The sequence below is a fragment of the Ambystoma mexicanum genome, chromosome 11, assembly GCF_040938575.1.
Source record: "Ambystoma mexicanum isolate Mex_15411 chromosome 11, UKY_AmexF1_1, whole genome shotgun sequence".
Taxonomy (NCBI): domain Eukaryota; kingdom Metazoa; phylum Chordata; class Amphibia; order Caudata; family Ambystomatidae; genus Ambystoma; species Ambystoma mexicanum.
The window spans coordinates 1,065,058,094-1,065,085,775 of NC_090934.1; the positions used below are offsets into that span (position 1 = coordinate 1,065,058,094).

The following is a 27,682-nucleotide window of genomic DNA, read 5'->3' on the forward strand; positions in this document are numbered from 1 at the left end:
AGGAGGATAGAATGCCGGAAGAACAACCTTCTGGGCCAAATGAAATTCCGTCACTACCTTCGGAAGAAAAGAAGGACGAACTCTAAGGACAACCCTGTCCTTGTGAAATACAGTGAAGGGAGGCTTAACTGAAAGTGCCTGTAACTCACTCACTCTGCGAGCGGAAGTAACCGCAACTAAAAACACAGTTTTCAGAGTTAACAGCCTCAAAGGGCAAGAATGCAAAGGCTCAAACGGAGCACCCATAAGAAACTTAAGAACCAAGTTTAAATCCCAACCGGGCACCAGGAAAGGTGACGGAGGGAACACATTAGTGAGCCCTTTCAGGAACTGTGAAATCAAAGGGATTTTAAAGTAAGAACACTCTTCAGACGAGCGCTTAAAGATGGACAGCGCCGCCAGGTAACCCTTAACGGTACCCACTTGCAAGCCCCTGTGGGCCAAAGAAAGTAAAAAGGACAGAACCATGGGGATGTCACATGCAAAAGGATCCACATTCTGAACTCTGCACCAGTCGCAGAACTTACGCCAACGGCAACGGTACAGAGACTTTGTTGCCGGCCTTTGGGCCGAAAGCAACACCTCCATCACGTCCGCAGGGAGGTCCCAATCCTTATACCTCAACCTGTCAGAAGCCAAGCGTGAAGGTTGAGGGATCTGACCTCTGGATGGAGAACCTGACCCCCCTCCCGTGAGAGCAGATCGTCTCGGTAGGGAAGACGACGTGGAGGGCAGATGGACAAGTCGAGAAGGTCCGGGTACCACGTCCTCCGAGCCCACGCCGGGGCAATGAGGATCATCCGGGAACCGAACTTCCGTAACCTCCGCAGCACTTGCGGGATGACGGGGACTGGAGGAAACGCGTACAGCAGCGGGAATGACCACTCCACCACGAACGCGTCTCCTAAGGCTCCTTCTGGAGGAAATTCCCGCGAGCAAAACCTTTCGCACTTCCGGTTGACACTGGAGGCGAAGAGGTCCACTTGAGGGGTCCCCCAAAGGGCGAAGATCTCCAGGAGAATCTCCTGAGCCAACTCCCACTCGTGAGAGATAGCGCTCTGCCTGCTCAGAGCGTCCGCCGTCACGTTTTCGGCTCCGGCCAGATGAACTGCCGAGATCGAAACTTCCTGCTGGATGGCCCAGAACTCGAGCTGCATCGCCTCTCTGCACAGAGGAAGTGACCCTGCCCCCCCCCCCCCTTTTTGTTGAGGTAGTGCATGGCCACTGTGTTGTCCGTCAGGATCAGGACATTCTTCCCTCGCACAGACGGCAGAAAAGCCTTCAGGGCTAGCCTGACGGCCCTCAGCTCCAACAGATTGATATGGAGTCTGGACTCCGACGGAGACCAACGACCGCTGACTGTCAGCCCGTTGGCATGAGCTACCCATCCCGTGAGGGATGCATCCGTCACGACCGTCACCTCCGGCCAGGGAAGCCAAAATGAAGCCCCCTTCATCAAGTTGCCTTCGACGGCCCACCACAGAAGGTCCCGGGCGACCGAGGACGGCACCTGAATCGAGTCCGACATCCTGCCGGAGGACTGCGACCATTGCGTCTTGAGTGCCCACTGCAAAGATCTCATCCGCAGGCGAGCCTTTGGCACCAGAAGAATGCAGGATGCCATGAGGCCGAGCAACCTCAAGAACTCGAACGCTGGGAGCGTCTGGGCATGCTGAAACTTGTGCACCATCTGCTGAATGTGAAGAGCCCTCACCTGGGGAGGAAAACACTGCCCCAGGGAAGCGTCGAGCACTGCTCCGATGTACTGGAGCCGCTGTGTTGGTGTCAAATGGGACTTCTTGAAATTGAGGGAGAAGCCCAGCCTGTGAAGGGAGCGACAGGCGATCGATAGATGATCCAGGACTTGCTCGGGAGAGCTCCCCCTGATCAACCAATCGTCCAGGTAGGGGTAGACGTGAATCCCCCCCTTGCCTGAGATGCGCTGCCACCACCACCATGAGCTTGGTGAAAACCCTCGGGGCGGAGGTCAATCCGAACGGCAGGACCCGAAACTGAAAGTGCGAGTCGCCAACCGCGAACCTCAGGTACTTCTTGTGCTTGGGATGGATCGGCACATGGAAGTAAGCATCCTTGAGGTCGAGTGACACCAACCAGTCCTGAAGCTGAAGGGCCTGGAGAACTTGAGAGAGAGTAACCATCTTGAACTTGTCCTTCCTGAGGAGTTTGTTCAAACCGCGCAAGTCCATGATGGGTCTCAATCCCCCGTCTTTCTTCGAAACCAAAAAATATGGGGAATACCATCCCTTGTTCCTCTCTGCTACAGGCACCAGTTCTATGGCGCCTTTCTCCAGCAGGGCTTGAATTTCCTGCGCAAGGAGCGGATCCGGACTCTGCAAAGAGAGGTTCCCCGGTGGATTGTCGCGAGGCCTGTGCCGAAAAGGAAGACAGTAGCCGTGGGTTATGATCTCCAGAACCCACACATCTGAAGTAATGGCTTGCCACTCTACAAGATGCTGCGCCAGCCTTCCCCCAACCGGCGAACCATGGGACATGGCCTCACGACTGAGCGGGAGCGGCTGCGGCGTTACCTGAGGGCAAAGAGGCAACTGCCCGAGCGGCCTTGGCACCATGGGTACCCTGTCGTCCACCTCTGGTACCCCTGCGTTGGACTCTTTGACTGCCAGCTCCTCTCGCTTTACTGAAGGATGAGTAATAGCGAAAGGAACCACCCCTCCACTGCTGTCCCCTAGGACGAAAAGGCGGAGGATGGCGAACTGCAGCGCCCAACGACTTCGCTGCAGCTTTTGAGGTCTGCAACCTCTCAAGGCTCTCGTCAGCCTTGCTGCCAAAAAGGTGTTCACCATCAAAGGGCATGTTGAGGAGCCGGGACTGCACATCAGGAGCAAACCCCGACTTCCGCAACCACGCAAACCTGCGTATCACGGTGCTCGCCGCCATGGACCTACTGACGCATTCAGCCAAGTCCAGACCCGACTGAACGGACTCACACATGGCATCCTTACCATCCTGGACCATAGAAAGGAAACCATCCCGTTCATCCCCTTCGGGAATACGTTCAGCCGCTAACGCAACACAGTTCCACAGAGTGTGCGTGAAACGTGACAAGGCACAAATGGAGTTGGCCGCCTGAAGCGCCATACCACCAGAAGAAAACACTTTCTTCACCCAGCCATCAAAACGTTTGTCGTCCCTATCAGGAGGGATGGTAGGGTACGATGCCTGCTTTGCCGGGGCGGTGGCCGCCTGCACCACCAAACTTTCCGGAGTGGGGTGCCTGGTCAAGTAGCAGGGGTCGCTACTGGCTGGACGGTATTTACGCGACAAGGATCTGCCCACCGCCGGGAGACTCTCCGGAGCAGTCCAAGCCACTGCCACCCTTCTCTGTAAAGCCATATGGAACGGCAGTACCGGGTCAGTTGGGGGACCAACATCAAGGATGTCCGTCAGATCATCCTGCACAAACTCCCCTGGGGGAGCAGACCATCCCAGATACTCAGACACCCTAGCCATAAGGCGCCGGTACGAGGAATCGGCATGGGAGCCAGGCTCAGGCCTACAAAATTCCACCTCCGGAGAGGTGTCCAGTCCACTGGCATCATGCAGTGACTGCCTCAAATCGTCAAACTGACTATGGCCCGAGACAATTTCATCTGGCACCAGACTAGGAACCAGGCCATCAGAATCCTCATCCGCCTCCGAAATATATTCCAGGTGGCGAAAAGGCACCCGAGAGTGCTTGCTCTTAACCAGAGCCTTCCTAGGGGGCACACCCGTGACACGGGGCACCTCCGACACGAAAGGCGTCGATGGCGTCGAGCGAATCGGCGCCGACGCCGAGAAAACCGGCAACGGCGCCAAGAGGATCGGCGTCGAGGAAATCGGCGTCGTCAGATGCAGCGCCTCCAGTATCGGCGGCGTCGACACAGCCCTCGAGGCCGGAGCCCCGAGCGTGTCCCTCGACGACCTGATCGTCGACGGCCTCGACGAGGCCCTCGAAGCCGGAGCCTCGAGAAAGCCTGTCGACGCCCTCGACGCCTCAGATGTCGATGTCTTCCTCGAAGACTTCACAGGAGCACACGGTCTCGAACGCGTCGAGGACCGGGACCTGGAACGGGTACGGCGAGAACGAGCCTCCTTGTCCGAACGGGACCGCTCCCGTGACTCGTGCCGACCACTCTTGCGAGCAGCGTCTCTCGACCTCACACGGCCGACCCCACTCGGGGGCGCGGACGGCTGAGTACCCTGCGACTCAAGAATCGCCAACATTTTCTTCCCGAAGGAAGCCCATTCCTCCGGCGTCGCACGGCTGGTGGGGTAACCGACGTGCCGTGCAGAATCCTCGGAAGAGGACCTGGAAGGCGACCGGTGACGGCGCTTCCGAGAATGCCTCGAAGAGGCTGAGGAGTGGCGAGACCCACTCCTAGAAGAAGACTGACGAGACTTCCGACGATGACGCGGAGAGTCACCCCTCGAATCATCCGTCGAAAGCCCCGCCGACTTCGACTTCCAGGGCTTGGACACCCGACCTACCGACAACTTCTTCTTACGTTCGCGTAAGGCCTTGGACGTGAGCGACTGGCAGTCGATACAGTCATCCGTGTCATGGGCCTCCCCGAGGCACCAGAGGCAGGCGTCGTGCGAGTCAGTCACCGACATCTTGGACCCACACTCCCCGCACTTCTTAAAGCCCGGACGCGGGGTTGAAGACGAAGTGGAAGACATCGCCGAAGGAAATACACAAACGAACAGGTTCGAAGAACCAGAAAGAACAGAACTCCAAAGAGTCGAGGCTTAGAACCGAGAAACACGAAGCAACACGTTCGCGGAAAAAACGGAACTGAGGCTATGGGCGTCGTGCGTCCTACTTATCACATCGGATGACGTCGGACGTCGGAGGAGGTCCTCGACGACGGCGTATCGACGTCATCGACGCAGGACGCAGACGCCGAAAAAGTTTCTGAAGCAGCACAGCTGTGGTGATTACATGTCATAGATATGGAATACGTCGGAGGACCCAATCCCCTCGAAATGTTATTACAAAGTGAAGTCACTGTATATCATGTGGACGCGCATTGTGCCACAGACTCATTAGAACGTTGGTTTAATTCTGTTGCAGACGAATACACCAAGATTTCATCTGTGGATGCAGAGGCTCAGAAAGACGATTTGGAGGGTTTGGCCAAATGGGCCCATCAGAAATGTGGGCACTTTAGAGAAAAGGCTACTATCAGGTGGGCACAAGCTCGAGGAATCAGTCTTCCTTTAGAAGTAGTGAAAACAATAATTTTGCAATGCCCAGTGTGCCAACACCAATTGCATAGACCTATCCCTCAAATTGTTCGAGGCACATTGAGAAGAGGAAAATGACCAGGTCTAATTTGGCAGATTGATTATATCGGTCCCATGCCAATCAGTAGAGGTTGTCAGTATGCATGCACTATTGTGGATACATACTCAGGATATTTGATGGTTTTGCCGTGCAAACGTGCAACACAACCGAACACCATCAGGTTGTTAGATCAGATCATACTACATTATGGAGTGCCTTTGCAGATTCAAAGTGACAACGGGTCACATTTCAAAGGCAAATTAATCCAGGAGTTTTGTCAGGAAAAGAGCATTGAGTGGTTGTACCACGTTCCATATTACCCAGCTGCTTCAGGGTTAATTGAACAAATGAATGGGTTATTGAAAGAACAGTTGCGCAAATCTGGAGACGGCAGTTTGGCAGGCTGGCGTGATCGTGTGTTTGATGCAGTGCAAGTATTAAACAATAGGCCTGTGTATGAACATGAAACTCCTTTGATGCGATTAATGACTCCTACTTTACAGGTTCAACCCAATTCAGTCAGAGAAACACTATTGTACTGGGAAATTACTCCAGGTTCTTTAGCTCCCTATCGAGCAACTCCAGAGTCAGCAGGGGTAGACTTGCATTCCCATGAAGAAATCAGATTAGACCCAAGAGGAATAGTTGTAATTGAAACAGGGATTGGAGTACAGATTCCCCCAGAGCATATGGGATGGATTGCCCCTAGATCTGGCCTAGCATTGAAGGGAGTTCAAGTGTTGGGAGGGGTAATTGATGCTGACTACCAAGGTGAGATTAAAGTCATCCTAATGAATAGTGGGCACCAAATGTTATCAATCCATAATGGTGATCGAGTGGCCCAATTGGTAATTATTCCCGTTAAGTTGTCCATGATTAAGAAGGGGGAGCCTCCTACAGTGTTAACTACCCGTGGGGACCGCGGTTTTGGCTCTTCAGACAGTATGGTACCGGGTGCAAAGGTGTGGGTGGAAAAGCCTAGTGGCCCACCAGTGCCCACAGATGTCATTGCATCAGGCAAAGATCAAGTAGTTTTAGTTATCGAGCCTGGTAGAAAGAAATGGCAATATGTGCCCGCAGACAAATGTTACCTGAGAGAGTGATGTGCAACACTGATATCTCTTTTCTGGGTTTGCCTTGTAGATCCTGGCTGGTGTAATTGTGGTATTAAATGGACTCCATTTGGGAGAGTTAAACAGCCTGCTGCTACCAACGAAAAGTGTCACATCTGTGCCAGTGATCAAGGGGATACTGATAGTGATGAATAATGTTGTCCCAAAGCAGCCTTATGCCGATGCCGAAAAGCCAACCAGACCGAAGACATGGATTTGTGAAATGCAGCAAACACATCAGGAGCAAGTGAAAACAACCTTGACGCCAGTCATGCAAGATGCACTTTCAGGAAGGCGAAAACATTCTCCTATGATCACCCAAGCTGAGAAGATGTGGATATACCTGGCACAGCAAGTACTGAACATATCACACTTTTGTCTTACTGTTGTGCCCAATGCTGAAGCTTTATTGACTACTTGTTTAGTAGCGGTGCCGACGCCTGTTCCGGTTTTAAAGCATATCTTCGGCGTCACACACAATGATTCTTTGATTCAAGACTCAGATATTAGGCAATCTTTTTCAGTTTACTAATATTGTAGGTTCTGCCAAGAGACTGACCGTAAATGGAGAAATTTGACACGTGTTATTACTTATAATATAACCCAAGGTGATGTATGTTATGTTACGACCTGCAATGCATAAGAAATTGGCAAATGCCGACAGATCGAGTTAACCAATCAGCACAATCATACAATGTTTGAGACAACTATGTTCGCGAGTGACACGCAAATGCACCAGTGTAAATAATACTATGTCTTGTAATCATACAGTAATAGCTGCCAGTCATTTGAATCATGTGAAACCTCCAACAGGATGGCTCTTTTCATGTGGCAACATTACATACACTTATATTCCAGCTAACATTTCTGGAGGTCCATGTGCTTTAACTCGATTAGGACTAATTATGTTTCCTTTACACCCAGTGATAACTCGAGGTAAAAGGTCAACTTTCGAATCTGTAGGTCCGTCTCCTGATTGTGATTCACATGTACACTTATTATCAAAAGCTGAGGTTCTAGCATTAACCCTTTCATTAGTGGGAGTTTGGGGTTTAGCTGCTGGAGGTTACAAATCTTTGATGAAACTAGCATGTTTAGTAGTCAAAAGCCTTAATCATACTTCGCTTGCATTAGAAGAATTACTCCTTGATAGTCACGTTATTAGAAAAGCAACTATGCAGAATAGAGCTGCTGTTGATTATCTATTGCTAAAACATAATTTAGGGTGTAATGCATTTGAAGGCATGTGTTGTTTCAATTTAAGTGACCATTCACGATCTATTGAAAGTCATATTCGAGGTTTGAGGGATCTCATTTCTCAAGTGTCTCAAGATCGTACTGGGAATTGGTGGGATTGGTTATTTTCATGGATACCTGCTATTGGGGGTACACTACATTACGCTTTTGCTTGCATTTTTATTATAGTAGCTGTCATAATTGCTTGTTGCTGTTGCATTCAATGTATTTCCAATTTATTTTTAATGTTTGGTAGGTTTCAGAGACCCGTTCCTGTGCCACCGGGCTATGGAAGGTAAATATCCAAGGGTGGAATTGTTATGCTTGAATTAAAATGGCGCTGGTGTGCAGTATATTCTGGGAGCGCTCGGAGCCATGATGGATATTTACTTCATGCCGCAGTGAAAAGCTGCACACATTTTGCCGAGCGTAAGATTCACGTTGCTGAGAAAAACATGCTTTCCAAGCCTGGTATGCGGTCAAGGACATTTCTGCTGGGAAAGCTAACTTTGTTATGGTTTGCTACTGTTCTCCGTGGAGCGTGTTTTTAGAGAAGGGAGGCACTCCGCTTCTTGGGGGTAGCTCTCGATTGACCTAGCTGGCAACCGACGGCTGCTCATCAATTGCGCAAGTGCAATTTCCAGAAGGTTCGAGAATTGACTCCCCTTTGTGAAGTGTGTATATATGCGGAACCCGGAGGTGGTCAGGTGAGACTTCAGCCGGAGAAGGACGCTTACTTCCGGCACTCCTGTGAGCTGTAGTGCTCTCGGCCTGGCTGTTCCCGGGGTCTTCCAGCCGCTTCTGGGCGAGATGAGGAATCCTGTTACGCTCACAGTGATGTATTTTCTTTTGAATTCTTTGCTTCTTCTGTGATTTATGTCCATATTATTTTTGTGAGTTATTTCTATGTACTTCTAAGCTTTGAATAAATGGCCGTATAAGAGCTGATCATTTTCTTAGAGTGTGTGGCTGTGAGTTATTGTGTCTGTCTGAGTTCAAAGTATTTGCTCTGTAATTGCATTGGTGATTTATGTTTTTTCCGTGCGCTTTGGGGAGAGCAATACAAGCAGCTGGTCTGGGATGGTGGGGTGGTGTCAGTTGTTCTGTTCCTGGCCCAGAGTATTTATAATACTGTGCTCACCCGGGCCAGGGAAAAAAAAGCAGGGGCTACACGGTGCCTAGGGAACCAGAATGAGTTACCTGAATGTGAATCATCAGGTGTACATGGGATCGTCAAAGGTTATCCCATCCCCAGGTAACGGAACAGACCCGAAGCCTTTGAATAATTGAAACATATTCAAACCAGGTTGTACCTGCAAGGAAGAAGCTTGTAAAGTTTACCCAGACTTGTGTGAAACAAAGTCTAATACCCAGAGAAACAAAATAAGAGTCCCTACTTAGAAAAGGGAACTACCAGAAACCTGAAAAAATATGAATCACTGAAGGGTTCAACGAGAAGATTATATCGTAGAAGGGGATATTTGAAGAGTGAGGAAGAGGAAAGAAAGACCCTAGGAGGGATATATGTGAAAGAGGTAGCCTTCCTGAAAGTGATACCCCGCCAACAGGCAAAGGTCTGGATCAGCAAGATAACAAAAACCAGAGTCAGCGACTGGAGAAATGTAGTCAGGCCTTGGAAACAGTCTACAACTCCACCTGTGACCATCAAAAGTCATCCCACCTGGGCAACAAAATCAACCTCAGCGAGTCAAAGTTTACAAGTCTCTTCCCTATGCCTAGAACTCGTTTGAGAGGGTGCTCCGTTTGTTCAAATGTTAAGGTGCCCGGAATTGTGGGAAGGGGCACATCAGTGTAAGCTTTTTGTTCTGAGGAAATGGTGAAGAACATTATGGTTAACCAAGACCGTAACAGGAAGCCAGGTCTGAGACAGACAAGAGGGACGTTTCTATTTTTGCTTGCATAAGAACATGTGTGACTCATTGAAAGGGTGAAAGCAACAGAAAACCTGGGAAACACAGGCAATTTCCAAAGACTTTGGTTGGGAGGGGGGGGGGGGATCATGCACCTGCCAACACCAACAATAAAACTTGTCCTAATGTATTCTTTTTCAGTTTTATTTTATTTATTGTTTTTATTCATCCTAACCTTTACAAAACTAAACTTCAAAATTTCATAACAGTAGAAAAACATAAGATTTTTTTAAAAACAAATTTACACATTTACATTTGCATTTACATTTACAGTTGTTTTACTAAAACAACTTGACTGCCCTAATTCAAAAGATTCACCAAAAGTACAAAACATGTGACAATTCAACATCATAATACATGATTAATACAGATCGTTCTGCAAATACGTTTTTCCTATTCTTGTTCAGGATACTTTATCCGCTTATATTGAAACCCATCATTGTACTTTTAACACGATGTTAAACTTTGTAGTGAACCAGTGTTTCTAGGTTCACAGTGTTACTTTTACTTTCTTAAAGAAGATATTCAAACTACCAAGCAGATATTTTGTAGAAATGCATTAACACTTATTTTTAGGGCTACAGAGGACCTAGCATCTCGCACCATAACTTCTCTCTGTCAACATTTGAAGTATCACTTAGACATTTTGAAAAAAAATCTATTCTTTGTTGCAGGAAGTAAGTGCATCAAGGATTCTATCATACCTACTTGCTTACAGAAGCTGCAGTATTTGTTCTCCACATCATTTGTTCCCCGAATGAACTGCATCTCATTTGTGTTTAGTACACTGAACTTAAAGCGCATGGTCATGTTCCTGTAAGAACGCGAGGGATATTTAACTATATACTCCTCTGGTCTAGGGGCCCATTTCTAGAACGAAATTGCGTGACAAAGGTTTGAATTCAACACCACTGCATTATTTTCGAGCCAGTCACAAGCTTTTAAAATGTCTTTGACCTTCCCTGGATTACTAATCAGCATCTTCAGAGAAAGACCCATACTGTGCAATATTTTTTTGCTAGTGGTTTTCAATGAATACATAAAGTTGCCCTTCGGCTTTTCTTTCATGAAATGGTGTAGTGATTCCTTCTCTGCAACCATACATTTTCTTAACAGAGCAATTGTTTTCCATGCATGATACTCATGATTGATTGAAGACCTAATTCATACCAAATCAGTTCTAACGGTCTACACTTTGGAATAAAAAATGTATTTTTACGCCATATCAGTGTTCCAGTTGCCTCAAGAAGGGGGACAAGACATCTGGAAGAAACTCCAAACCATACGTTATTCTCGGGATAACTTAAGCAGTAGAATTGTATACAAAGGGCTAGTGTAAATTTCCCATATTTCCTTTCTATAGCCTTGATCTGATTCACCGACTCTTTGGCTTTCACAAGGAGGTTGTTTTTCACCACCACATGGAAGCGCAAGCTAGTAAATACATAGCCTAAAAAACGTAGCACTGCTTGACTTTTTATTCTCATGCCACTGCATCCCCACGATAGTGATGATGATGATTTCACGCTTTTACTGACAATGTGGAATATCATTGTTTTGCTGGGGTTGATTGTCAGTTTTCTTTCTTCTGTGAACTTTCCAAATGCTGTAATAAATCTCTGCAGACCTATCTTTGTGCAGTCGAATAAAAGAAAGTCGTCTGCGTAGGCAACCCATTTGGCAGTTATCCCACCTAATTTAGGACCAATAAGGCCAGTCGAATTTAAAGTCTTACCTGCCTGTGAGAACTACAGGTTGAAGAGGGTGGCCACCAACCTACACCATTGCTTCAAGCCGTTTTGTGTTGTAATCACGTTTGACAATAAACCTTTGTTGTTCATTCTCACTCTCATTACGGTTTCTGAGTACAGGTAGATGATTATGTCTAGCAGCCCACTATCGATCCCTAGGGATGTTAAAGTATTCCACAGGGTTGGCCTGTCCACTAGGTCAAACGCCATTGTTGGGTCCATCGACGCTATGTATAGATATTACATCGATTTTAGTTTGACGTGGCTCAGTAACTGACACAAGTAGACCCCCCGCATCAGTCCCCATTTGTCTACGAAAGCCGATCTGTCTACAATCAAGTAGGGAATGACCATTCATCCATGTTGTAAGCTTTTCCAGGACAATGGCTGCAAAGATTTTCGATTCAACATTGAGCAGAGTGATGGGTCGATAGTTTCTCGGACTGAGTCGGTCTCCTTTTTTAAAGATCCGTATTACATAGGACAATTTTCCAGGATTCTGGTGTCGCTTTTTTACAACAGATGTCCCTGAACAATATATGTAACAGATTGTGAATTTAAAGAGCAATGCCAAAATGTGGTCCAAACGACAAGTGATTGGGGACTGGAGTAGAAGAACAAGTTACTTACTAACTAACTTTCTTTCGACTGGATGTTCCTCCCACGTATTCCTCATCTTCTGATAATTCGTTATCTCCAGCTTCGCTGCTTCTGAAAAAAAAATTCTCGGCAGAGGCCACTGTGCTCGAGGTTGTGGCGATTTTCCCTCGACGGACTCCGTAATGTCGACGTCACCAATGGTATAAATAGCTCGAGCCGCGCCTGTTGCTTCAGTTCTGTTTTTTTCGATGAAACATATAGGAGGAACACCCAGGCGTGCCCCATGACCGATACATTCTTCGTGAGAGGAAAGTGTAAGAAAACGTAAACTGTACTGTGGGGTAGGATGGGAGGGTCGATGAGGAATACGTGGGAGGAACATCCAGTCGAAAGAACGTTACAGTTGGTAAGTAACTTGTTCTTCGAATGGATTGTGTCCTCGCGCGTATTCCTCATCTTGTGATAGGCTCCCATAGCAGTAGCAATTTTGGAGGCGGGAGTACTAATTTCAGTTTTCGTGGACAGAATGCAGAACTGCCTTGGCAAATAAACCCTCATTAGAGGAGGCAGTATCCAAACAATAATGTTTAACAAAAGTATGAATTGTTTTCCAGGTTGCAGCTGCACAAATATCTGCTGCCGGGACTCCCCTCTTTAGAGCCGCAGAAGTAGCCATTCCCCTTGTAAAATGGGCACGAAGCCCATCTGGTGGTTCTTTTCCCGCTAATCTGTAGCATTTTATTATGGCTAATATGATCCAGCGGGAAATGGTCTGTTTTGTTACAGATAAGCCTAATTTATGACCAGTATAACCCACAAATAGTTGGTCATCTTGTCTCAATTTAGCCATCCTTGAGTTGTAAAAACTAAGAGCCCTCTTGGGATCTAGTCTGTGTAATCTCTCCTCGTCCTTGCCCAGATGAGGATAAAAAGTTGGTAGTACTATTTTTTGTGACAAATGGAAGTCCGAGACTAGTTTTGATAAGAACGAAGGTTTAACTTTAAGGACTATCTTATCCTTATAAAAAATAGTATATGGTGGTTTGCATGAGAGAGCCTGAAGTTCACTAACCCTGCGGGCTAATAGAGCCACAAGAAGGACAGTTTTTAGAGTTAAAAATCCTCAATGGACATGAATGCAGAGGCTCAAAAGGTATGCAACTCAAGAATTTTAGTACTAAATTTAAATCCCAATTTGGTACATGAAAAGGTACTGGAGGGTATACATTAGTAAGCCCTTTTAAGAATTGAATGATTAACAGTATTTTGAAATATGAAACCTCTTCCGAGGAGCGCTTGAAAATGGACTGCGCAGCAAGGTGTCCTTTGATGGTTCCTATCTGGAGCCCCAGATTATCTAGATATAATAGAAAAGAAAGCACCATTGGTGTGCCACACTGAAAAGGGTCCACATCCTTGTCTTTGCACCAGTTACTAATCCTGTTCCAGCGACATCGGTACAAAGATTTTGTTGCTGGTCTTCTGGCCGAAAGCAAGATTTCCATTACGTCATCCGGAAGATCCCAATCCTTGTATCTCAACCTCTCAGAAACCACTCGTGAAGGTTGAGTGTTTTGACCTCTGGATGGAGAACCCGACCTTCCTCTTGCGAGAGAAGATCCTCTCTTTGCGGAAGACGTATTGGAGGGCAGATGGACATGTCCAGAAGGTCTGGGTACCACGTCCTCCTGGCCCAATCCGGGGCAATTGGGATCATGGTTTTCCTGAACTTTCTCAACCTCCTGATTACTTGAGGAATCACAGGGACTGGGGGAAACGCGTACAGCAGTGGAAACTTCCACTCCACTACGAATGCGTCTCCCAGAGCTCCTCTTTGAGGAAATTCCCTTGAGCAGTACTGATCGCACTTCCGGTTGATCGAGGTGGCAAACAGATCCACTTGAGGGGTTCCCCAAAGGGCAAAGATCTCCAGAAGGACTTCCTGAGCCAGCTCCCACTCGTGAGAGACCGTGCTCTGCCTGCTCAGAGCGTCTGCCGCCGTGTTCTTCTCTCCGGCTAGGTGAATTGCCGATGGAGACATTCTTTCTCGTATTGCCCATAACCATAGTTGCATTGCCTCTCAGCACAGTGGCAGTGACCCTACTCCTCCTCTTTTGTTGAGGTAGTACATGGCCACCGTGTTGTCCGTCATTATCAGGACATTCTTTCCCTGTACATAGGGCAGAAAGGCCTTCAGAGCTATTCTGATTGCCCTCAGCTCCAAAAGGTTGATGTGTAGTTTGGACTTCGATGGAGACCAACGACTGCTGATTGTCAGATCGTTGGTGTGTGCTCCCCACCCCGTGAGTGAGGCGTCCGTCACTACTGTTCTCTCCGGCCATGGTTGCCAAAAAGACTCTCCCTTGAGAATGTTGTTGTTGCAAGCCCACCATAGAAGATCCTCAGCAACTGTGCTCGGGACTTGCAGAAGATACGACATATTCCCTGAGAACTAGGAACACTGAGTTCTGAGTGCCCATTGAAGGGATCTCATTCTCAACCTGGCCTCTGGTACAAGGAAAATGCAGGATGCCATGAGGCCAAGCAACCTGAGAAAATAGAAGGCCGGTAGACGTTGGGCAATCTGGAATTATGTTACCATCTGCTGGATGTGGAGAGCTCTCACCTCGGGAGGCGAGGCTTTTCCTGAGGAAGTGTCCAAGACTGCTCCGATAAACTGGAGCTTCTGGGATGGTATCATGTGGGACTTCTTGAAATTGAGGGAGAAGCCTAATTTGTGGAGGAAGTGGCAGGTGATCGGAAGATGTTCCTGAGCTTGTTCTAGAGAACTTGCTCTGATCAAACAATCGTCCAGGTAGGGGTAGATGTGAATGCCCCCTCTCCTGAAACTTGCTGCCACAACCGCCAACAGTTTGGTGAAAACCCTCAGGGCGGGGGTCAACCCAAATGGCAGAACTCGAAATTGATAATGAGAATTGCCAATCGCGAACCTCAGGTACTTTCTGTGCTTTGGATGAATTGGCACATGAAAGTAAGCATCCTGAAGGTCCAATGATACCAACCAATCTTGGAATTGGAGAGCCTGAAGGATCTGAGAAAGAGTCACCATCTTGAACTTGTCCTTCCTGAGGAACTTGTTCAAATTTCTCAAGTCCAAGATGGGTCTCAGTCCTCCGTCCTTTTTCGGGATGAGAAAATATGGGGAGTACCAACCCCTGTTCCTCTCCGCTATAGGTACCAGTTCTATGGCACCTTTCTCTAGCAGGGTTAAAATTTCCTGCAACAGGAGCGGATCCGGAATTTCGACAGAGTTGGCTCCCGGTGGATGATTCCGAGGCCTTTTTTGAAAGGGGAGGCAGTAACCTTGGGCTACTGTTTCCAGTGCCCAAGCATCTGAGGTAATGCCCAGTCATTCCCTCAGATGCTGAGAGAGCCTGCCTCCCACTGGTGTTTTGTGTAACAAGGTCTCAGAGGGATTTGGAGGCGGCTGCAGGAGTGGCTGAGGGTACAGATGCCGCTCCTGAGGCTGATTTTGCACCTCTTCCTCGTGCTCCACGAGGGAAGTTTCTTTTGCCCCTTTGAGAAGCATGTCCTCTTCCTCTACCAAAAGAGGAGTAGTATCGAAAAGAACGACCCCTCCAGGAAGATGAGCCGGAATAGGGTTTTAGAGGCTGGCGCAAAGAGGCGCTAAGTGATTTAGCTGCCACTTTCGAGGTCTGAAGTTTTTCTAGGCTTTCATCAGCCTTTCTGCCAAAGAGCCTCGAGCCATCAAAGGGCATGTTGAGGAGTCTAGCTTCCACGTCTGGTGCAAACCCCAACTTCCTCAACCACGCAAATCTGCGTAGCACAACGCTTGCAGCCATGGATCTGCTGATACTATCAGCAGTATCCAGTCCAGACTGGAGACATTTCCCCCATTGCCTCCATCCCGTCTTTAACTATATTCAGGAAGCCTTCCCTTTCTTCGCCTTCCGGAATATGATCAGCCGCCGCCGAAATACAGTCCCACAGGGTATGGGTAAACCTGGCTAGGGTACAGGTGACATTTGCCGACTTAAGTGCCATACTGCCTGACGTGAAAACTTTACGTGCCCAGGCATCAACTTTTTTATCCTCTCTATCTGGAGGGATAGTTGGATAAGCAGTTTGTTTTGAAGTGGATGCTGCCTGAATGACTAAACTCTCTGGAGTCGGATGTTTATTCAAATATTTAGGATCCGTTCCAGCTGGTCTATATTTTTTGGGGAAAAGTGCTATCTGCAGCAGCAATACTCTCTGGTTTATCCCAGTTTTTCTCCACAGTCTTTTGAAGGGCCTTGTGGAAAGGGAGAACAGGATCTTTCTGAGGTCCCTTGACGATTATATCCGTCATGTCATCTTGTTAAAAAATGGGTGAAGTATTACCCCAACCCATATACTCCATTACCTTGGTCATAAAACCCTTGTACCCTGCATCTGCATGCTCTGCAGGATCAGGTCTGGCGAACTCTAATTCTGGGGATGTGTCAATTCCACTGGCAGAATGTAGAGTATCACTCAGGTCTCATTCTAGATTCCTGATCAATAAGTTCCTCAGGAACTTGTCTTGTACCATAAGAAACTCCAAGAGGAGTAACTTCGTCCTCTTCTGAAGCAGATTCTTCATACATTGCCGACATAGACTTGAAAAAGTCTGATCTGGGCAATGGAGTGAATCTCCTTTCTTCCTCTACTATCCGCGTCGAAGGAATTGATAAATCCTTCGAAATTGTCGAAGGGGTCTTCGAAGACTTGGAAGATGACTTCGATACTGGCGTTGAGGATGTTTTTGGTGTCGAAATTATCGACGACGAGGGCGTCGACGAAGTCGAAGTCTTCAACGGCTTGTGTTTTTTGCATGGCACTAGAGAAGTGCTCGACTCGAAGAGTCTTCGACGGATTTACGTCGACTCGAGTTCTTTTAGATTCCTCGACGCTACCGGTCTTTGCCATGGTAGTCTTGGACTTCCCTTTGTGGTCCAATGGAGCGACTTCAGGGGTATGGCTTTTTCGAGGGTCTTTCGAGGGGGTTGGGCCGCATTCTCAAAAACCTCCATCATCTATTTGCGGAATTCTTCCAACTTACTGGGAGAATCCGATTTAGTCGGATATCGAATTTCTTCGGTCGACTCTGAAGAAGATGATGATGAGGGAGATCTATGTCTCCTCTTCATTTTTTTAGATGATGACGAAGAGTGTCTCGATCTACTCCTAGATCGAGATCTCTTTGAGTGCCTATGGCGATCCGATTCCTTCGAATCAGTCGCTTTCATATGTCTTTTTGACAGCCTTCTTAGAGGCTTCCCTCCCCACCGACAGTTTACCTCTCCTCTCACGAAGAGCTTTCTCGGTCATGGATTGACAGGTCCGCAGTCGTCGGTTTGGTGACTGGAACCGAGACACCAGAGACAAATCCGGTGGGGATCGGTGATTGACATTTTAGATCCACAATCTACAGCACTTCTTGAACCCCGTCTTGGGTGTCGAAGGAGTTGAAGATGACATTTTCCTCACAGAAAATAGAAGCGCGCCATTCTCGATAGCGAAGCAATCGGGAAAAAAAAAAAGGAACTGAAGCAAAGGGCGCGGCTCAAGCTATTTATACCATTGGTGACGTCGACAGAGTACGGAGTCCGTCGAGGGACAATCGACGCCACGACCTCGAGCACAGCGCCCTCTGCCAAGAAGCTGGAGATAACGAATTATCACAAGATGAGGAATACGTGGGAGGACACAATCCATTCGAAGTAGATTTTAACATATTCTTTTTCTTTAATAGTGGTAGATAGCTTAGGTTTAGACAGGACCAATTTATGTAAGAGGTCCTTTTTTTTTGTTTATTAGATAGGGAATTTCTCCCATAACCATAGGGCTAGGTGATAGATTTTCTTTTACTTAAATAAATCTGAAGCGCTGCACCAAACTGTCACGTTGTCCACATTCTACCTCTGATCTACCACAAGTGCGTGAACGTATGTGAATTGCAGGACTATGGACAGAAGTTCAATTAAAAGGAAAACCTTGTGCATGGAGTGCCCTTGTTAGGCAGAAACCTGTGCAGTTCCCTTTGGGAACACTGCAAAAGATTTAGGACTACCGGTGTTAGCAGTAAACCCACTTGGTAGCAGTCTGTACCACCCAGATTTACCTGGTAGCTGTGGCTGAGCAGTCAGACTTCCCTCAAGAAGAGTTAGGAAGTATGCAAAGTATACACAATAGGCGCTCAGACACAATAGCACAAGCAAACACTGACCAGAGCTTTGGTATCAAAGTATATAATTATTTATTTAAAAACACACTGTTTGAAACACTCCAGCACTCTTATTGTAAAACACTCTAAACACAGTTACTATTATGATATATACAACCCTTATTCGTTATCAGTCAAGCCTTAGTTAACACCACTTATTTCCAGACAGAGGTGAGCGCTTAACTATAGATGGCACTCCAATAAGTTCATGAAAAAGGGAGGGAAAAAGGCAGAATATGTGAAGATACACCACTCTAAGAGTTAGGAACAATTTTAGCAAGGCAGAAGAGCAAAAGTCACTTGTGAGCCAAAGTGGCCCACTCTTAGAGAGAGAAGAGCACAAATGCGCCCACGATCACACAGTTACACTAGGCTTTGAAAGTCTTGCAGAGAGTTCGAAAAGAGTTTAGAGAGGCTCAGAAAAGTTTAGCCAGGGTGTCCTAGGCTAACCCAGGTTCGAAAGCCGGTGGCTAAATCTTCCCCCGTACAGTCGGTGGCAAGGGAAGCCAGGCGGAACACGGTACCTTAAGTGGGAAGGATCCTCCAGCGGTGGCAGTTGTTCCTGGCAGCGGGTGCAAGTGTCGGCGTCGTCCAGAGGAAGAGAAGATCTCGACTTGGAGGAAAGATGAAGGTCGTTGCACTGCCAGGGAAGAAACCAGCCGGAGTTTTCCGGTTAAAGGTATTATCCTTTATTTCGTGGTCAAACGTGGTTTTCCGGTTGCCGGGGTGCTTGGCACAGGCAAGGCGGCCACGAGATGCGTCGGGAAGGCGAAAAGACGGTGAAACTGGTTATCCCCACCAGTCAAAGGAAGAAGACTCTCCGGCGGGGGATCTCCTTTGTCGTTGGGAAAAGTGTTGAGACGGTTCAGCAGGGCTCCACCGGTGGTGTCGTCGTAGCAGGTCGGCTCAGCTTCTCCCTCGTCGGATTCTTAGGTCCTGTGGCGAATTCTGAAGTTCCAGTCCCCAAAGCCCTGCTTTTATGCAGAAAACCCCCATTTCACTCAGCCTAGCTGTCACTCAAACATGCTAAGTGGTGAGCCGGCCCCAATCAGGACGGAGTGCGACTTGAGTTGCCTAGGCAACTCAGTCCAGGGTGCCTAAATCCCCCTCCACCCCTCCTAAGTACCCCAGACAGAGTGGCACCACTTTGGAGGGCTTCTGTGGAGAAGCCCGCCAAAAAAGTGGAACAAAGTGCTCGACTTGGGTTGGAGTCACAGAAGAGAACACAAACGCCATTTTAGAAGCGAGTTTCGGCAAAAAATACCAACCGGAGAATTAATAATAAATAAATAAACCGGCGGTATGTTCGAGGCTATCGTAATTAAATAAATAAAGATAGTAGCCTCGAACAATGGGAAAATCCCATAGAGAAATATTCGCGGTTGAATATAAAAAGTAGTATCCACTGCCACCAGCCAAAACTCGATCAGGGGGGACGGAGACGTGCCCCCTCGACTAAGAGACCCCGGGGCAATCGAATTGCCCTGGCCAGTACGTCCACAATATGATGGTTGGTACTGGTTCTGTTCAGAATTCAAGACTAGCAAAGTCAATGGTGACTTTACATGCCCTGGGAGACAGTAGTCAGTCCCAGGGTATGGAGTCTATACTGGGGGGTCACTATGACACCCCTGTGTTACTGCACTGAGGGTGCTGTGTAACACACATCACAAAAACACATGAAGCCCTATGGAGTAAAAGACCCCATAGCCCATTAAACACATCTAGAGTCAAAGGAACACACTCAAATCATGTCAAAGAGTGAGGGTAAAAGAGTCTCACTCTTGGCAGGAGAAAAAAAATAAACCCCAAAAATCCAGCAAAGCTGCTGGGGGACTCACTAGGTTAGGAAATTCAGCCTAAACAGAGAATTCTCCCTAACAGCCCTTCAGAATATATTATTGATAGAAATACTGCAAGCATTAGCTGCAGCTTTCCACTACTACGCTCTCTATGCCAGTGCCGTGGGGCCTAGAAGGGATGGTGAACGGTAGGATGGATAAAATAGTGGTATTTGGGGTGCAAGAGTCTTCTTCTCGATTAATAGACGCCTCCTTTCTTTTAAACATGCAAGAAGCACATGGGCAAGTATTTATGCCCTCTTTGAGCTCCTTATATAGCTCTAACACCATATGTAGTTAAGTAGCAGAAACACTGAAATTCCTTTGGGAGGGAACATTTGTGACAGCTTAGCTGGATTAATGACAAGTCGGAAGGGCCATCAATGAGCATTCACACCTGAGGAAAGGCGCACATCAAATAGGTGGCTAGGAATGCCGACCGTGTACCGCCTGCTTTTTTTTACAACCACCTGAAGCCGCCATATTTGTTTAGTTGGCCCTTCCCCAGCCAACCCCCCTCCCCCCCATACACGTTGTCCCCAACCCCACTTACCAGCTGAGGCTCCAGCTCAGTCTCCATCAACCACCATAAAAATAGAAAAGTGACCGAGTCCCTTTTCTAGTTACTACGGCAGCAGCCATCTGTTTTGTTTCTTTTACTGCTGATTGGGCTTGTGCAATATGAGCGAAGCTGGCTCGAATAAAATAGAAAATAAAATATGTGCACCCCGGTTGGAACCCCAGGGTTCGAATAGAAATCACCCCTTGTCAGGGATGCATACCTGGTCGGTAACAACCCTGATCACTCACCAAGAACCTCACTTCATTCGAGCCTGCTTAAGCTCGAGCTGGTGGTCCATTACCAGCCATGTACACGTCCCCCGACGAGGGCGTGATTACAACAGTATACAGCGTATGTCTTTTTTTAGTTGCAGAAAAGTACTGTAGATAGAGTGCCTGTTTTTGGGAGATCTTCATTTCCCCATTCTCTTTTTATCATTTTGCTATTGGAAAAAGGGCACTTAAGAACAAGTGTACTTTTGAGCAATAAACACACTGATGACCAAGTAACAGAATAATGACGCCATTGATAGATGAGTGTCAAATCGAGGATATTGTATAACAGATTGCACGAATCACATTCCTGATAAACCCAGAGACACAGATCATTGGGGCGGTCTGAAATCTGCATATTATGCTGCTATGTATGAAAAACATTTGTTTACCAATGTTTTGAACAGTAAAGATGTCCTTACCTAGAAAACATTGCTTTCCTCAGAACTAGAATCAGTGAGTCTCTCATGGACATACTGATCTTCAAAAGGGGCTGAAAGAGAATTGCAAATGGTCAGAATCACATTCCTAGAACAAAGATAATTGTGCTCTGCTGCCTTTAAAGCTACCTTCAATACAGAAGTAGGAAATGTTAACTCACGTGTAACCACCAGTCCTCCACCAGAGGCATATTCTTTAAATTCATAAATATAAAACAGCTCTGTTTATGGGTGGGATATCAGGGCACCTTCAAGTAGATTTGTAATACATATTTTACAAAACGAAAAAGGGCATGCCTATACTTTCTTTTAATTAGGACTTTTAAATGCGTTTCTCAAATAAAGTACGCTTTGCGGTTTTCATCCAAATAAAAAGGTCTTACGCCCCCTTAGTAATTAAAAACTATTTGGCAAGATTCACACAAGAGTACCCATGACAGGGTAGTCTGGAAGTTTTGCAGTTCCTTCTGAAATTAATGTGCTTTACAAAGATTTCTTTGACTTCCCTGAGACACTACCATGCATTTGGAAAAGAGGCAAGGTGCTTAAGTATTTAAAAACAAATAATCCTTAAGAAAAAGATGTTGACACACAATATAAAGCATCCCACATGGCCTCTGCTCCAAAAGCGGTTCACTGATAAGTGATCTTAGCTGCCTTTGCTCATCCTGGAAGGATGTTGTGTGGGAGAAGGAGAGGCGGGAGAATAGAAAAAACACACACACACAATATCAATTCCACTTGTGTTCCATTTTCTCAACCTTTCGTACAGTCCCCCACCAAGACATTCCACTATATCACCTCATTCCCTAACAGCTTAACAATAAAATGTAGCATTTCAAGTATAACCCAGCAACAGCTCATACTCTCAAAGCAGGAGTCCTCTCCCGTGTTCTAAATTCATGACATCCATTTTTCCCCGACCTCCAAGAAGGAATTATGCTGCCAAAGGACCACTCTGATTTTTCCGATCTAAAATGGGTATTTGTGGCAGGTCCTAACATTTTCTTTGCAAAGTGTCTGATTCATCTCTTTGAATTCCCTCCACTTCATACAGGTCAGTAGCAATTCTTTCTCCCTGCCTTCCTCTGAATCTTCAAACACCCCTAGAACAGGTTGGAGGCAACTCAAGTAAGCAGACCATCAAATGAGGGTGCCACCAGGAGATGGACCCAGGACTTGATCAAGTGTCTAGTGCATCCCACACAGCTTGCCAAGCAAGAGCTCTCCTCCAGGTGAGATCACTCCCCTGACTTGCAGAACTCTTTCACCAAAAGGTGTATCTTGAGAATAACCATCCCATAAACAACTCCTCTTGACCACCATGAGAAAACTGCTTCCATGTTCACTGCATGTCCAACAGGGTTCCATCATACACAAGGGAATATTCAGCCTCCGTGGCTCTAAGCTATGTTGCCTCATGGTGCCCGGGCTGCCAAGCAGCATCACTCAAGTGCTCATCCACAATAGAGAATGACCGCAAGCACAGAAATTGCTGTGGCTTAGGTCCACTGCTGCTCACATTTCAAGTGTTCTCACCTTGGTATCGTCTCCATCTCAACCAGCAGCAGGCTCCGCACATCTAGCAGGGGAGATAGTGGCCACCAGCTTAGATCACAGTGTTCTGCAAAGGGTCGGGGGCTTTTGCATAGCTTGTAACTGGATTTGAAAGTGATACATTATGCACTGTTCAATGTAAAGGGCATAGTGTACCCAAAAAGCGACATTTACTTAATTATCTTAAGGACTTCCATGTAGATCTAGCCTATCCTCAGGAACCCCACCCAGATATGGTGGAATATAAAAAGCTCTGTAGGGATTGAGGGGGGGGGGCATGGGTCTCACACCTGATGCAATACAAACTAAAGAGGTACCAATCAATCAACAAAGAAAAAGGGTATCTATAAGAACCGCCAGACATGGTCAACTCATTTGTAAATAATTAATGCAAGATCCAGAGGGCATTACTATGGTAAAGGTAAGGTTTTCTTTAGACTGTTTTTGAAAATGCTCTGCAATATTTTGACTTATCGCAATAACAGGTGGCAATTTTTATGTTATGTCACAAACGTTAGAGAGGAAAGCAACCTGGTACGGGAACAGGGCATAAAGGGGAGAGCTCCCCAGTCAATATTACAAGCTGCCTTCTATGTTTCAATTTGTGTAGAGCCTTACATAATGCAGACGCTAAATCCTTTTTTATTCAAGCTCCCATTTCAGTAATGGCATGTTACATATGTTGTTTTGCTTCCAATTGCCTACTACCACAGGTGGTGGCATCCAACATTCTCCAGATTACAATATCAGATCCTTCCCCTCTCACATTGCATACGGATGTACCTCAAGTACCAAACAATGCCACAAAGGGAGGTTAAACCTTGCAATATTAGAATAAACAGATACTGTTGATCGGATTCAAGACACAATAATGAATTTCTGGGAATCCAACTGAAATGAAAGAGATTCATACAAACACTTGTTGGGATGCATTAAAACCTAGATCCGTTGTCATTGCATATCTTTCGTCAAGCACATTGCGCTTGCTACGGGTTAATGAGTCTTGCCTCTTACAAGAAATAACTAAGGTAGAAAACAAGAACGAACGATCAGGTGACTTGCAATTACTCTGTTTGTTGAATTAGTCAAGAGATGAATTCAAATACATCACATTGGCAAGGGCAGCAAAATGCTGCCCCAGACAGAAAGACCTTCTTTGAGGAAGTGGACAAGCCACTGCGGCTAATCCAGACAGAGCTGCAAGATACTGTAAGAATTAATAAACAGTTTGCATAATTTTACAGACAGCTGTATGCTTAGCCAGAAGGCCTCGATTTCACATGTACAGGTCCTCGCTTGTGATGTCGCTCTGCCACAGGTCTCACCACCAAAATCAGAAATGCTAAATTCACCCATGACTCCTGAGCAAATTACATCTATCGTTAAATGTCTTAATTTAGGTAAAGCAGCTGGATCAAATGGGTTATGTATTGATTTATATCATATATATGTCGATGTATTGGCCCCTAATATGGAGTTGTTGCTTGAGGGTTCACTTGACTATCTCAATCATTTTATGATGCCACTCTAGTTGCCTTTTGCAAGCCCGCGAGGGATTCTTGCAGGTGCATATCCTACAGCCCAAATTCTCTTAAAATTGAATGCAAAGATACTGGAAAAAATATCTGGCGCACTGGTTACTGTTGCCCTCCCCCACATTGGTATGTTAAGATCAGACCCGATTACTCGGTGGACAATATGAACGGCCTCCTTAATTTCATCATTTCCTCTAGCGATCCCACTGACGCAATCTGAACTCTGGATGCTGAAAAGGCGTTTAATCGCATTAGATGGGTCTATATGTTTAAAACAAAGGAGATGTTCACAATTATGGATCCTTTTATTCATTAGCTGGATCGATTACTATATCGGAAACACAGAGTCTCAGTGCTGACTAAAGACTCTCTCTTCCGTCCACATTACATACTGAAACCAGACAGATGTTCAGTATTCAATTTGCTATACAACTCCACTATAGAAAAATGTGCACGTACGTTCAAAGAATCGAACTTGCTGCTGGGCATAAACAGTAGGATATCCATGGCACCATTTAAGCTACAACACTTCACCACAAAATATTTGGGAATTCACGTTCCAAACGACTATAGAACATTATATTCTTTAAATTATAGGCCCATAACACACATAATAAAAAACGGTCACATGAAACTGCATCTACTTTCAATGTCTATACCTGGCAGAATTAACAATTAAATCTACAGCAGATTCTTTCTCTGGAACCCTCTCTGGTGTTCTTTCCAGAGAATAATGCATTGTTTATGAGATTAGTTTGGTAACATAAAAATGCCCAGATAAGTGTTTTGATTTTGAAATTACCTAAACCAGAATGCAGCCTTGCAATGGGGATACGTGGTGGTGCCACAAATGTGCCATCTCAAATGTTGGTAATTCAGGAGGACACGATCGCACTGAGACTAATGGAATTAATAAGCACAAATCAGTTAACACCTACCAAACTATTAGCTCCCCCTTGGCAGGTAATTCCCCTATACATTTGTTCCCAACCTATATTGGCCTTTAGTTTGAAATGCAGGCATAAATCTCTCAGAAGATTCAAAATAGTTTCTGATATGCAGACTTGTGTTGGGACCCCATCACAGATCGGAATCCAATCAGCCTAGGAGCAGCTGATAATTGGTACTGATCAAGAATTTCTCAAACCTAAAAGAATATATTGGATGCTTTTACCAGATTTAATAGGAAGACATTCAAATTTAGCTGCGCAGAACTTACTGTACCACTGCCACCTGTGATATCCCAGTAGCACCAGGCTGTCAGGTCGACGATAACGGTAATACAGGGTTTTCGGCAACCTTGTAATGAGGCCCCATGTCTCTCTTTGGGAATTCTTATATTGTTACAATTGCATATATCACCTTACAGTGAAATGCAGTTAGGATAATTTGTATCCTTAAAACTTTGTATAGAATGGCTTTTCGGTTAATTTTACAATGTGCCTAAGACAAGCTGGTGGCAGCCGTGATATTTTTACTGTTTCTATGACATTTTACCTGTGTACTTTTTGCACTTTCTGCAAATAGCAACAAAAGGTATCTAGCATCCTAAGATAACTGTGCCACAAGGTTTTTTCCCCATGTTGTTTGGCCATTTGTTCTTTGGCTTTTCTCCCTGCTTTCTCAGGTCAGGAAATGCCCGTTATGAAAATCACTTTCCCAGGGAAAGTAGTGACTTTCATGGGCTAAGGGGTGGTTACTGTGTGTGGCCAGAGGAGGGGGCTGGAATTGGTAGTCCCAAACCACATCCCTGCTGCCTGAATGTCTGTTGCTGGGCAGTGGCTATCCATGATTAGATAGCCAATGACTGTTTGAATGGTGCAGATCCTTACCACTGGTGGACTTGGGCATGCTCTTAGCCCAAATCGTGGATAACAAGCTGCACACATACATGGTGCCCACACGCATCTTTGACTCTCTCTACTCCCTCTACTGATCTGAACTTCGGTTCCCAAGGGCGTTCAACCTACCAGCGCCTTCAGACCATACCAATGGTATATAAGGCGCTATATAAATGCAAAATAACAATAACAATAAAAGGAGGGCTCCTGCAGTTAATAAACAGATCAGCATTGGAGACAAGACCTCTACGAAGAAGTGCAGTCAGCTGCTGACAACCCGAGGGAGACCCCTGCAGCAAACCAGCTTTGGCTCAAGTGTTGTCCGGGTGAAGCCTTGTTCGTCTTACTGATCTCTAGAAGACCCTCATGGTTGTGCGTCGACCCCTGAACTGGTGGGACCAACTAGTCTCAACCCTTGCATGAGGACCACAGTCTTCTAAGCCTTTGTAAGTGTTGCTGGACCAATTGGAGGACTGACCAGCTCTCCCTCCTGGGCTACCTTGCTGCAGCCGTCACAGCTCCAAGTACATTTGTGGAACTTGGAGGATCTTTAACTTGTGGAACCAGACGCCTGCTTCTGCATGCTCAGTCTTTTTTCATGTACGGAACCTGTGCTGGGCCTGCTCCTTCAACCACTGAAGATCGCCTGTGGCAGCCTAACTGTTGTGACTCCTGTTGCAACACTCCTTCAATCCCTGGAGGAGTCCTGAGGTGGTCTACCCTACAGATGTCTGCATCTTTCCTCGCTTGGGTGTTCCACTGAAAACTGTCTGGAACCGATTCCTATGGACCGCGACCGACAAAATAAATCCCACATCCAAAAGTGACCTCAGCACCCATGACCCCAGGGCCTTCCTTGACGGGACCAAGCACAGAAGATTGTGTGCCCAAAGGATTCCAGAAACACCAGCAGTGTTCTCTGGAGAAATCAGAGTCAGTCAGGTAAATGTACATATCTGTTTATTCTCTCCATGTGCTCCATAGAATTACATAGGCGTAAAGTCCTGTCGCTAAATCGCTCTTTCCTGACATTGGCCGGTGGAGGCCTGGTCAATGATCCGTTCCTAGGACTATCCTAAGAACTGGGATTGAATCTACTTTCCGGAAATGTTACTTTTCGACTCTTATTAATCATAACCACTGGCATTACAAAACCTCTTTATAGACCTATTCTGGAACTGATGACATTTGGGCATTAGGCCCCAAACCTCTTGGGATTGGACTTTATAATATGATTACTCCAATAAGTTCTTTATTTCTAATGCATCAAGTACTTTCCTGTGTTTCAGTGGTCATTGAATCAAACACTATTCTATTTCTACTAAGGGTGAATGTATATATGTTTTATTAGTGTTGGAGTGACAATATTTGACTAACGGTTTTACTTGCTTCGTGTGCATTTCAAAGTGCTAATAAACTATTGTATATTTGTATAAATACCTGTCTACCTGGAATTATTGGTGT

The 27,682-nt window shown here is 46.3% G+C and overlaps 1 protein-coding gene across 4 annotated transcripts in view; it reads right to left on the reverse strand.

Annotated features, from left to right (window-relative positions):
- FANCI (FA complementation group I) overlaps positions 1–27,682 on the reverse strand; it is a 1,757,660-nt gene that overhangs the window by 1,308,547 nt on the left and 421,431 nt on the right. For all 4 annotated transcript variants that reach the window (XM_069624307.1, XM_069624308.1, XM_069624309.1 and 1 more), the window contains one exon: positions 21,268–21,338. In XM_069624307.1, the coding sequence (XP_069480408.1) occupies positions 21,268–21,338 (71 nt within the window). The remainder of the gene's footprint in view (positions 1–21,267; positions 21,339–27,682) is intronic.